At 41.6% G+C, this 13,440-nt stretch overlaps 1 protein-coding gene across 2 annotated transcripts; it reads right to left on the reverse strand.

Annotated features, from left to right (window-relative positions):
* Positions 1 to 2,122: 2,122 nt before the first annotated feature.
* Positions 2,123 to 9,848, reverse strand: LOC103391375 (cysteine-rich and transmembrane domain-containing protein 1). Of its 2 annotated transcripts, none has more exons than XM_008327613.3 (3): positions 9,692 to 9,848; positions 4,502 to 4,821; positions 2,123 to 3,068 (listed from the first exon to the last, which is right to left on the reverse strand). In XM_008327613.3, the coding sequence occupies exons 2-3, from the start codon at positions 4,800 to 4,802 to the stop codon at positions 2,962 to 2,964; spliced, it is 408 nt and encodes a 135-aa protein (XP_008325835.1). In that variant the 5' UTR covers positions 4,803 to 4,821; positions 9,692 to 9,848; the 3' UTR covers positions 2,123 to 2,961. The 2 variants fall into 2 exon arrangements, with proteins under 2 accessions (XP_008325835.1, XP_008325836.1); XM_008327614.3 differs by lacking the exon at positions 9,692 to 9,848 and adding an exon at positions 5,818 to 7,159.
* Between the last annotated feature and the right edge of the window lie 3,592 nt (positions 9,849 to 13,440).

Consider the following 13,440-nt stretch of genomic DNA (forward strand, 5'->3'; position numbering starts at 1 on the left):
AAACAAGATGGAGTTTGTTTTTAAATAAAATATTTAAATGACAAGACCGTGAAGGTGCGTTGTTTCGATGGCTTCAAATTCTGCCGGGATAACAGGTGATTCCGTTGACAATGAACCGCCGAAGTGCGGCGGCTCGCTGTCAAGTGACGACCCGGCTAATCGCAGTTGAATCGCCATGGACGTGAACTGTTTTGAATGTGTTTTCTTTCTGGACTGGAGAAGCGGGGGAACCAGAACCACTCTTCTTTTGGTTCTATGGATCACGGGAGAACAAGAAACTCTACGGTTAAAGAACGACGACGTCTTGGCAGCGGAACCATCGTCAACATCGTTCATCCTAACGACAGGGACAATCGGTGAGTCGTTACTGCTTCATTGTTTGGCTGTGATTTGCCGTGTACACGTAGTTGAACTGGTTGTTGAATATCTGAGGTCAGGTTTTTATTTTATTTATTTTATCTTTTTATCGCTTGGTTATAGTGCTGAAGAAAACTTAGAAACACTGAAGTAGCTTATGGGTCGTTCGTTTGAATGGCGAACTTTGAATGGGATTATGTGGCGATTTGACCCAGAAGCACTGTCTCTGTCATTGGTGTGGAACCCCAGGGTTCACCTCCTGGGCAAGATCGAATCCCGGTCAGGGCAGCTGGTAACTTCCGGTGGCATTAAATTATTAAACAATTCAGAAAGCACAGCTGGAGTTCTGGAGAACATGTGATAACGACATTGGTTCAGTTAGTTCTACTATACGTATATGACAATAACAAATGAGTCACCAGTTGTTGATTTGATTTTTTTTATTCCTCTTTTCTTTATTTAGTCCGTGTGTGTGTGTGTGTCATCATTCCCCATCACTACGTATCACGCTGAGCATAAATGCGCGAATTTGGGATTAAATTCATTTAAATGTAGTGACCCGACACGTCCCGCTGATTGACAGCGGCTCCCTGACGTCTGTTTTTAGTAATCAAAATATCCGGTAATCGAGGGCGAGCAAACAACAACGTGCCCGCGAGTCAATGAGAACGCGCTGAGGGACGTGACATCTCGACTATCGTGATTGGTCGGTCTTGCTGAGCAGCGGAGTCAGTTTCCGGTGTAGGCGGGCCGGTGTAGGCGGGTTGTCTCTTCAGATGAATCATTGAAGCCGATGCTCCCAAAATGACAGTTGAGTTTCACATTGTTCTGTTTATAACAGCGATTTCTATCTTTGGTCTTGAGGATAAATTATTTGACATGTTGACGATAGTTCTTTTTTAAATCATTTTTAATTTGCTATTATTCATACGTGCACTAGGTGGTGCTGTGTCACTACATGAGTGCAGCAACTCAGCCACTGATTTTGTCACAGCTTTCGTTAACGGTCTCTTTTGAGCATCCTAGACGCCTTGTTTAATTAACATTTTATTTTCTTATTTGTCCGCAGTCTATTTGGGGATTATAGAAATGACTGAAGGTATCTGTGACGTAAGTACAGCCACAGCTCTCCACTTAGAGGAGAGAGACAGGTCTTTGTCTACACAGTTTATAATAATGTACTGTAATTTTTAAAATTAAAATTTGAGGGAAACAATACTGTGAATATTTTTTCAAGTATAAATCCTCTTGATATTGAGAAATCCACCCTTCGAACCTCACACTAATAATAACTACTAATTAATACCATTCAACCTAAAAGCATTCACCAAAACCTTGGTCTCCACAAGGACTTAATTAGTAAAAACATTTGTCTCCTTTATCCTTATTAATACTTAACAAACTTCTGTCATCAATGCTCGTAGTTTAGTTTTAATTTTTAAAAAATTAAGCTTTGCTGAACCTATATTTTCTTTATGGCAGAGAAAAGAAAAGTAAAAAAATAAATTACCTCAGCCAACCCTCAGTTCAGAACACAGGTTTTGTGTCGGAGATTAGGAGAAAAAGCTCAGAGACACTTCAGGATCAGGAACTGAAACTGTTGTTAGTTTCACAATGAACCAAGTGATGACAAGTTTGTCATTTATTACCAATTCTCTGCATAAGCTGATGGGTTATAAGAAGTAGACCAGGTCACACTGGGCATCTCCTCTGACCTCTGACACATAATGCTGAATACGGACAAATGAACACAAAAACAAAGAGCTAGTTTAAATGCATTTTTAATGAAACATTCTCATCTGAAGCAAAGATATATCTTAACTTTAACATTAATTCCTCTAATGATTGCAGGTACCACTTTTGTCATCTTTTGTCTCAATATCTACGGCAGATATTAAAAAATAATAATGGATTAGGTTTTTATTTTAAGATTGCTAAGAAAGAACATTGTTGATTTTAAATGTGTACAACGATCAAAACATAAATCCCTGTAAATTGTTAAATATATATCACCCAGTGTCCTGTGATTACACCTGAGGACACCTAGAGTCTGCTGTGTGCAAATGCAGAGTCATACATATAAAGCACGAGATTCTTCAAAAACCCGGTGGCTCGTTAACAGCCTCGGGCTTCGTGGCCTTTGCTACGTGGAGGGGGCAGGGGTGGGAACGGTCAGGGGGGTAACTGTTGTGCAGGGAAATAGCAAAGCTGGAGAGAGGTTTATAATGTCAGGCAGGAGCGGTGTCGTACAGAGGTAAACTTCATAAAGTGCCTAAAGAACATCACGGTAGATGAGCTTGAGGTTCTGCTAGAATGGGTTTGTACGAGGGTTTGGAGTGGCATTTGAGATCCAGGTCGTGTTTTAAAGCTGCCACCTAGGAGCCCGTGGTCAGTGTCAGTCAATGCAGTGAGGGCTGCTGCAGGCACAGCCTTCCATATCAGATTAGGCTTCTATTAATAGATGAGCCAAAAAGTGTTGATTTAAATGTAGGGGTTATTTGAGGGAGTGTAAGGATTAAAGCAGGTGGGTAAAGGGAGGGCTGGGGGTGGGGGGTCGAAGGCACAGAAATGAGGTGAGTGTGAGTGAGCAGCAGATGGGTGGTGTTATGTAAGCATATCCCAGAGGCAACAGCAACACAGCGCGGTCCAACAAGCTGTCAGGCACGTTTCTCCTGATGAGCCTTCCCTTCTCCTGTCCTCCACCACGTACACTGCAAAAACACAGCACAGACCGGAACGTCACTGTTGGGTTCTGCAACAGAACTGTGTGAAACCTCGTCGTTCAAGCGTTACCATGGCAGCTACCATTTCATCTTCCTCCTAATTATCGTAGTCAGGATGTGTATCTCCATGGTGATACGCCACACAGTCACAGAGCATCATCACATTAGACAGAGGCATCAACACTGCTAGGAGAATCAGGGGCAGATGTGAGGGGGGCTTTTACAGCCACACACCTCACCGGCCCATCAAGGCTTTTTACCCGACCTCAGGGGAGAGGGGCAGATGTGAGGGGGGCTTTTACAACCACACACCTCAGGGGAGAAAAGACTGTGTTATTTTAACACCGTCTCACATGGAGTCACTGGGTCACCTTCAGGGGAAGTTTTTTTTAATCTATTGCTGTCAGAAAAACAAAATTCAAACAACAGCAGTGGATGAGTTCATGTTTCCATCCCTGTGTCTGTGATTAATAATTTATGTGTAGGGCAGACGGCCATCCTGCTCCTAACAGCCAGCTACAGGTAGTCGCTGCAGAGGTGCTTGTATTACTGAGGTGACCTCCTCCAATAGTAAAGATAGACCGTATCAGGTTGAAGGTTTGAGCTCCGATTAAAAGAAAGAAGAGGATTCTGATTAGTGAGTGTTTGATATGGAACAGCTATAAAACCAGGTCAGAGAACGGCCAAGAGAGGGCGACGTGATCATAAACAGAGATGTTAAACCTCGGTGTTCTTTTTTCTACTATTATCATTATGAGAGAAGCAACGATTGCACAGAATCACTAGAGAAATAAAAGTCTTTGCAGGGATTATTTTGGATAAACAAAGGAATTAATATGATTATTTGACTTAAAGTCTCAAATACTCTCAAATACAAATATATGCAGTCCCTGAACTAGTGGTCGGAGGTTTAAGTGCAATACAAAAATGCCCCCTGCAGAGGACACGACTCTCCTCGTTCTGTAATTAGTGCAATACAAAAATGCCCCCTGCAGACGGCAGACGACGACTCTCCTCGTTCTGTAATCGCCCTGACATTTCTCAAACACCTACACAGGAAATCTGCGGAAAGCGTGTAAGTGTGGGTGGTGGAAATAACAAACTTAAAATCCACCCCACCACCACCATTTTCCAGTTTATAAACTGGGTATGACAGGGCAGGATGATGGTGATTAAAGCATCACATTAGGGTCGTCTTTCTAAACGTACTGTTGCCTTATATTATAAATAACGAGCTGAATAGTCATCAGACTGATTCTGATTAGATCCAGGCATCACTAGTTTGTACCTAAATAATTGTACTGTTATGGTAACTGTGACGACCACACGAGAAATCATCAACATCCATAGATAACGGCTGTCGGTGTTCTGACAACAATACTTTGTCAACCTCTCGTTGACGTAGAGCCGCGCTGTGTTACCTGTGTTTTTGGGAGCTTCTCCATACATAGTCCCAGGAGGTGGCCCTCCCTGCCAGCCATACTGTTGTTGTTCAGGGTACCCCTGGTAGGGAGGCATTCCTTGGACGGGATATGGACCCCCGGGTCCTGGTGGTCCAACTGGATAATTAGGGTAAGCTGGATTAGGCTGCTCCATGTTCACTGGGTAACCCTGTGGTGGGTAACCCTGTGGTGGGTACCCTTGTGGGGGTGGACCCTGGGCTGGGTAGCATGGAGCAGTGGGCCCACTGCCTGGGTATGGAGGAGGCTGCTCAAAATTCATCCTTGGTTTCAGCAATCACCTGAAAAATATTTTTTTTATTATTAGTAACTTATGGAGGGGAGGGATGTTGTAGGATGTATATGAAGCAGAATAAAAGCAAATATTGGTTTGTTCTTCTACTAATGTTTGTCAGGGTAGTCGGGGGCGCACTTAAGTCCTAATCTTGTGGGAGGAAGCTGGAAAAGCTTCGTGGAATTGGTGTCAAACCACTGTAAGGAATATAAAGACAGGACAAGGCGTGTGTTCCCTCGGAGCTCACTCAGCCTCTAGAGTCGCGTCAGGCGACACAAATTCTCCGGAGTCCCAGCATATAAGCACAACAATTCCAGTGAGGTACGAAAGTGATGCAAACCTACATAAACAGAAAGGCCGTACAGATACTGGTGTTCCCCACAGCCCCGCAGCACAGAGAAGCATCTCAGCTCATCTTCTGTGTCAATAGTCAGTCAGCTCACATGATCCCAACTAGGAGTAATCCATTTACCACAGTTCACATACTGACGCCACAAACACTGGCTTTGTCACAGTGAGAGGAGTGAAGCTAATCAAATGACCACGATGGGAACGACATGGGAGGATAGGAAGCTTCACACCGACCATGGGACCCTGGGACCCTGGGCTGTTCGCATCTTCACACTCAAAAACACACAACTGTGACATGTCAGCCTGGCAAACTCACATTGTATTTCTCTTGTACATGTTAACTACTGAAAAGATCTTTTTCTTTTCAGTAGTTAACATGTACAACAGGAATTATTGTTTTAAGCTACAACAAAAGTTTGACAAAAACTTTGAGTGTGGATAAACCTTTTTTGAAAGTGAGTCTCAAATACTGTGGATAAACCTTTTTTGAAAGTGAGTTTCAAATACATATGCAGTCAACTAGTGGTCGGTGTTTTAAATGCAACACCAAAAATGAACCAACGGCATGATTAATTACAGTGCTGTAGAATATCTCCAAGCTAACAACATGTTAGCTTTAGCTTCCTCTCTGACACAGACTGCATCTTCTCACCTTGCTCCCTCCTCTTGTACTCATTTGCCGTTTCTTTAGTTTTTAGTCTTTAGTTCTTGTTGGTCTTTCTGGCAAACCAGACAGACAGGAGCGTCTCGTCAGTTGCTTGCAGATTGACGAAATCTGAATCTGTGCGGCAGACAAGCTAATGTGCTATGACACCAGGGGTTTTTTTGTCCTTCCATTTTACAACATCAAAGGCTCCTAACAAAGTGATGTTAGAGGTATGAACAGGGTCTACCATTCATATCTGTGTGTATTTTTGATAAATCCCCATAGATATTTCTGACCCCATAACATAAAAATCACAGCAACATGTGCCAACGTGTACGTGATTCTATCGTCACGAAATGAACATGTAAGTGACTGAAGAAGAGTCCAAGTCCAGAGTGAACTTGAAGTGGGTTTATATATCGACAACAGGAAAAGCCCATGACCTGAGCTGGACCTCAGGCTGATGCTCGACTCCCCCTGACGTTTCTCTCCCTCCTCTTAGCCCACCCCCCGTTTACAAGTGACCCAAGAGACTGGAAGTAGCTGGAACTTTAGGTCAGAACTGATTACAGTATTCCAGACAGAACAAATCTTCATCCAACGCTATAAACAAGCTGCAACTTTCCTTTTTACCGACTATAGATTCCTTCTGTTCTGTTAATTAGTGGCGTCTCGTGCTGCGTTGCTGTTGTTGCGTCTGAGGGGTGTGGGCGGGAGGGAGGCAGAGCAGGGTGAGGAAGTAAGAGACAGTTTGAGAAGAGACAGGCACAAATAGGCAAACAGGCCCTAAATATAAATTTAAACACAATTTTAGTCAAAGAGTACATATATATATGTGTGTGTGTTTTTGTTGAGCACTTTTTGAATTCTGGACATCTATACTTTGTGCTGTTAATAGTCAGAGAATAAAAAACATCTACATAATTCTTACACTTATAGTAGAATAGTATATATAGTATATGCAGTACCTCTAGCCTTGTGGCTGCGGCAGTCACATCATCAACCCCACAACACCTATATTTATATCAGTACCTGTGTTTGTTATGATGCCTCTTGTTTATCTACATTTTAATTACTTTGCGACGGGGTATAAAGATGTAAAACCATCGTCTGCGGCTCCAGTTGTTAAGAGTCCTAACGATCTTATTGACCAGAGATTGATTGCCCATTGGAGTTGGAACTTTATTCTTTCTTTTTTGTCTTTGTCTTTGTCCCATGACGTCGTCATCGTTTGACGAGCTAATGGAAATTTCACCTTATCAACAACAGAAACCTGTCTTCATGAGGATTAGCGACCTCTGTGGGGCCTCCGAGGATTCTTTTGTCACATTGTATACGTAAAGTGGGGCTTCGAGATACAAGTTTAATCCGTTCCACAACAGCGCTTCTATCTCCACTGCATTTTTTTCCAATAAAAATAACTAAATACCAATTAATTCATTCCACCCCCCCAGAAATATACTATTAATTAATTAAATTAAAATTCCCCCCTAAAACGTTGATTTAAATTAAAATTCCCCCCTAAAACGTTTATATAAATATTGATAATATAAAATAATAAAAATTAAGATAACATTGTATATTGTTGTTATAAAAATGGGTAAAATAACCCATCGAGGGACCGTTAGCGCGACAGTGTGGAGTGGAAAAACAGAGCGAGGTTGAACTCTCGTAACTCATGTTTCCTCAAATCACAGGGAAAATCTTGCAATAGTTGCTTACTGTACTCCTAACTTGGAAAACCCGCCCCTCTGTATATATATATATGTACACAGTAAACATTTGACTCAGTCACCTTGTTAAACATCAGTGGCTTAACGTCCACAGATAAACTGTAGTTTTTATGAGGTCCACAGTGTGAGCGCTGCTATATTTAATCCCTCTTATTACACTCTGGTAATAAGATGTTTATAAGGGTTAAAGATTGTTTTATTTCTAAAAATACTACCAGAGATTCTACCACGATTAAATCACAATGTTTTAAAACAAGATAGTTATAAAAAAAAAAAATATGTTTGACTTTGTGGTTGGATATTTGACTATTTCAACTTCCTCCTAAAGGACAGATGGCTGGGCCAGGTCACTACAGTGACGGTGGTTACAGTGTTCCAGGCTGATCAGTCCTCTGTGGTTGTTTGTGTGGAACTTCTGGGCAGAGAGAATCAAACTGAATGATCAGAAAGGGATTTCACACAGTAAATAAAAAAAAACACCTTCCCTGACGCTGTTCTTCGTGCTACAGTCGCAGGTCATTCGTAATCGGACACCAGTCCAAACTATAGTGTGTCAAAGTTCAACATGTAAAATACCTGGCCTTTGTTGCAGGTTTCAGGTTACGTTCTAAAGAGAACATTTTTTATAGGGCAGCTGAATCTCAATCTTTTTCTTTTTTCCTCCCTCGTGCACTGAAAGATGTGACTAACCCCCGGTGTGTGTTTCCACAACAATGTGGTGATTGTATTACACACAGACACACATGGACGGTGTACCTGGGACACTTATTTGTTTTCACATAACTCCAACCCTAGTTTCCACACTGCATTAGCACTGTGTCACCACATGCTAGCAATTCTACAAGGAAAAAAACTCTACAGGGAGAATATTAACAAATGTAACCAAAGGATTAATAAATTAAAAAAGATCTCAATCTGATGTGTTCTAAAAAGCTCTACACAATAAAAGATCAGGATTAGATTAACTGTCCTTGAGTTTAAAGGATGATTGTTCAGAGTGGTTGAGTTTGGCAGTACTGTAGGTAGTACTGTACTGTAGGCAGTACTGTAGGCAGTACTGTGTACCTGTGTACCTGTGTACCCTCCATGTCACAGAGCAGCTCTGTAGCCTGGCAGCCACTGCCCTCAACACACAGACCTCATTAGGACGAGTTAGAAACGAAGCAAATTCTCTGTCTTACACACACACACACACACACACACACAGAGGTTAATGATAGGCAGACCATGTAAATCATCAACTGTGGAGTTCATCATACTTTAGTGCTCAAGCTTTAAAGCTACCCCCACCTTTAAAGCACATGAAAACACCCACACACTGAATTTTTAAAAAATGAACCTGATTAATCACAGGGTGTCTGTAAATGAATCACAATCCATCCTTTTTTATGATTCAGTGTGATTAATAATAATAATAATAATAAAGGCATTCATTAATGGATTTTTTTGAAATTATTATCAAAATGTAAAACTGTTGCTATTAATGTCCACCAGTCTGAGTGAACATGTCTCTTCCTAGAGTTGAAGTATTTCAGTGTGGACGCAGTCATTTCCCTGTATTGTATTGTATTATAATTGTATTGTATTGTAATCTGTGTATTGTGTAATCACGCCTTCATGGGTCTCGTCATCATATGGAACAGTGTAACATGGATTCATATATTGGCATCTTCTTCAGTGGTTCTTCTGCAGTGACATGGAGCAGCGTTAGTACCATATGTTACTGTAGATACTGTAGATAGATTAAGATCAAAATGTAAATATTGATTCAGTGTAACAGTACCAGTTGACTGTAACTCTTCGTACATTCAGGTCCTACGACAAAACAATATGCAGACGATTCTGAGTGTTATCGCCTGTGATTTTTTTTTACCGATTTGGATCCAGTTGTTTTTCCACAAAAACGCATTTATAAACACAGATGAGGCTGAAACCGTCACGTGACTTCAGCTCAATAAACCAGTGCCGAAACGCAGCGTTAGATTAATTAAAAAAACCAAGTGGATCGCCAGTAAACTCGGTGCAACCCACGGGCCACAGGAGAGCTTATCGGTTTTCAAGAGCCATAACTTCACGATGACAAGGCTCCGATTTTAAAACACACACACGCACACACACACAGCGGCAGACATGCGTGGACCACGTACCTTGGCGTGAACAGCGGTTCGGTGTCTCTGTGGATCTGCCGGCGGCGTCTGGTGTTACAGAGTGACTGTTCTTTCCCAACTGTTTATATCTGCACCGTAATAGTCAGCCCTGCGTTTTCACCGCCGCTGAACAAGTGCGCCTGCGGCGATGGCTGGACATCGACGTCACCGTGAGTGAAAGGCAAAGATGCGGTGAAACAAACGACCTGATTGGACGGTGAGAATCCGGACGACCAATCCCGTGTTAGAGTCATGACTAGGGGGAAACGTCAGTGGACCTCGATGACTTCAGATCACCTGACGAGATGAATTATTTAACATGCCTTTCAACACTGACGTCTTTAAGAACCACGGCAAACACGGTGACCGACTGATTTGTCATATCAGGTTCATATTCAGGGTTTAGTGATCCGGTTCACGACATTTATTGATATCGATCTCTCTCTCGCTCTCTCTCTCTACCTACGTATCTATTTATGTCTTTGTTCTTGTTGATGTGTGTGTGAGTGTGTGTGTTTGTGTAAAAACCTGTATTGTTTCTTCTAAAAAAAACGTGTTTCACGTTATTTACATGATTCGATGCTATTTCGACGTCTATTGCCTTAAGGTCAATAACCGTTATGTTGCATTACTTGGTTTTGGCCAGCAGATGTCAGTCTTATTCCAGGATGGTTTTTTTTTCATTATGATAACAGTTCAAGCTAACCCCATCAGTTATTCTTTTTTTTATTCTTTAAGAATAAAAAAAAAGTAACTATCAAAATATACCATGACATCTGAAAAATTACAAAGTATTCACCTCATGGTGTGCTAGAATAATCCTAATAATCGTCATCACTAAAATAATTTTACATTACATTTCCACCAATGTAGCAGAATAAATATAATTTCACCTAAACCCTACTCACTGTATATTTGAGATAAAGTTAAATAATAAGTTACACTAAATATTCCAGATTAACTCTCTACACGTTTGCACTGCAGACTTTGGGGGAATTTAGAGAAGTAAACACTTCGTTCTTCTGATTTCCTTTGTGAAATGAGAACCGTGGCTCAATGCCCTGTTCGCACGTGTCAAAGTTGCTGTGTCATCAAACAAGAAACACGGAAGTATTTGCAGACATGTATTAGTTTTCTGTGTGCCATTTTATAATATTAATATATTATTGTTGAATGACTTTCTTCAGGGATAGAACAGTAAGAAAACAGTACATGCAGTGTTCTACCAAAGTATTGCAGTAAAATGCAGTGGAACTGTTGGAGAGATACTTATGGAAGGTAGAACAGTGTTTCATAATAACACGACCTTTGTATAATTAATTTTGCTTTAAGCTTTTCAACGAAAAATACGCCACCTGCAATACCTTTACAAAGTCACAAGGGGTCGCCAATATTGAAAACTCTGGCTATGAAGTTACTCATAAACATGTTTTGGTTATATACGCAGCCTATACTCTCTCTCTCTCTCTCTCTGTCTCTCTCTCTCTCTCTCCGCCCCCATGAGATCATGCAGTAATGTGTGTTTTACACAGTGAGTTTGGACAAAGGGCAGACGAGTCAGAGCCAGCGTCCACCGGTGTCTCTTCAGGGACAAGAGCTTGACCTTTGACCCACACAGTGACACCTGTTTACAGCTGGGGTTTTAACCCAGTTCTTTTAGTAGTAGCAAAGTGATTCTTTGTTTATGTCTTTGTTTAGACGTAAACAAACACGTGGTTCGCCTGAACACGTGTCCCCCGTGGGTTGCTGAACTCGGCCAGGTCCAGACTTGGCTGACATGTGTTTGAGTGTCCGTTTACAGTGTTGCCGTGGCGATGCAGCCTGAGTAGAGCCCCTCAGTTTCAACAGGGACAGTAGACAGAAATAGAGTGTTATGGGCTAGCCCACCCTGAAACAAACGAGAAGGGAAGTGGGGGGGGGTGAGATATTTTGACTGTACAAAGGGCCATGGACTGGGTAACTACTGATGGGTCAACAGTGTCACTGACGCAGTACAGTTGTGAATATTCTTATGATACCGGTGTCAGACTAAAGCCACATTAATTCTATCTTTAAGTATGTAAATGAGTACGTCACTACTCTCATACATGTTTGGCATTGTTGGTGAACAATACATCCACTAGTGGGCAGCGTTGAGTTCATAATTATTGACAGACGTCAGTTTCTAGGACAGTAAACCTGGCAAAGGAATCACCAGAGAAGACTGTGGTGGTCTGTGGACGGAGGTCTCCTGCCTTGTTGTTGTTTTGTTGTTGTGTTATTCTTTTAGTGTCTTTGACAGGAAAGGCTCTTGTGTGAAAGTGATTGATTTGTCATTGCACACAACGTGTGGTGCATTAGTGGTTACTGCTCTTCACTTAAATCAAGAAGCTCACTGGTTTTATCCTGTTAGTGACTAATGATCCTGAGGTGTAGAAGGTGGTTTTTTTGTGTGTTTGAATTTTTTCTTGATTCCGTGTTTGGAGTGCGAACATATCTAGAGATTTAACAGTTTTGTGTTGTTGTGCTGCAGAGATGCATTGGTTATCAAGACAAGACGATAGAAATGTCAATCATTTTTTAATCAGATTTTCACAGAGAAGCAATGATTAAAAATGAAATGTGTTCAACATTCTGAAATGTTAAAAATGTAAAGTATAACTGAGACCCTGATAAAGTGTTCATCTTCTGTCGTTGCAGCCACTCTCCCCGACGTCAATAATCAACTGTTATGGCTTTAAAATGAAGACAAACATCAGACGCTGAGATCGATCTGTAAGTCATGGACATTTTTCCATTCTCACTGAGTTCACGTTTTTCATATTTGAAATACCTAGCTGGTCAGACATCAGCAGGTGTTCCACTCCACCCCACCCCATGTTACAGACTGGTTTCAGGATGCATATCATGTAGGCTGCAGCTGGTCTCATTCCTTAACACCAGGCTTGCTTAGTCAGCTCCCCTGTACTGCCCTCCCACCCCCCCACCCTGCCCCATACTCTGGACATCAGTGTTAGGAACAAGTGGGCATGCCTGGCCTTGACCCTGTTAATCCAGTGTAAGGCTGAATACAGGACCCCCCCTTCAGGGTCTCAGTAATGTGGTAATGCACACCATCACTCCTACTCCACTGGGTTCATCGTTGCTAATGTTTAATGTAGCAGACCTTTATCAACCTCGTGTTAGGCTGGTTTACTTTATATTTGTCCAGGATTCAGACACATCTCAGTGTAACGTTGTGGTTCCCAGAGTGGGGGTTAGTTGTGGGACACCTAGTGATGTTGTGAAGTATTTAAAAAAAAAAAAAAAGACAATGTAAAACAATGTTAGAGCTAGAACTTCATTGGTGATGCTAATGTAACTGTTTGTTTGTTTGTTCCACCCAGTGACATCAGTGAACAAGACTGTTTGATGAAGACCAACAGAAGACCTGCTTGGTTTGTTGGGCCTACAAAGAAGCGGGATTCATCCCACAGTAAGGAGTCTACTGTTGAAGTGCTAGCTTCTGATCTGGTGTCAGATGTACCTTTGGGCTACTAGGTTAGCTGCTTGGTTAGCATTAAAGGCAAAAGCAGGTGAAGACAAACAGTTGACAGTCAACATTTGAAGACTGTTCGTCTGTACCTGCTTTTACCTTTAATATCAGTAAGTCTACTGTGAGTTGGTAAGTTGTGAATTTAGTAGATAGATTAAAAAATGCTGTTTTAGCTATTAAAGAGCCAAATCAATTTTAAACATCAAAAACAAATATACAAATTATGACAATGATG

The sequence above is a fragment of the Cynoglossus semilaevis genome, chromosome 15 (assembly GCF_000523025.1).
Source record: "Cynoglossus semilaevis isolate Cse_v1.0 chromosome 15, Cse_v1.0, whole genome shotgun sequence".
NCBI classification, from domain to species: Eukaryota; Metazoa; Chordata; class Actinopteri; order Pleuronectiformes; family Cynoglossidae; genus Cynoglossus; species Cynoglossus semilaevis.

What these genes read in the sequence shown, in the direction of transcription:
- LOC103391375 (XM_008327613.3), bottom strand. Translation starts at nt 4,802, where the DNA reads ATGAATTTTGAGCAGCCTCCTCCATACCCAGGCAGTGGGCCCACTGCT. An exon ending in AGAAGCTCCCAAAAACACAG is followed by an intron (nt 3,069 to 4,501) that starts GTAACACAGCGC and finishes GTGTTTTTGCAG; the next exon opens with TGTACGTGGTGGAGGACAGG.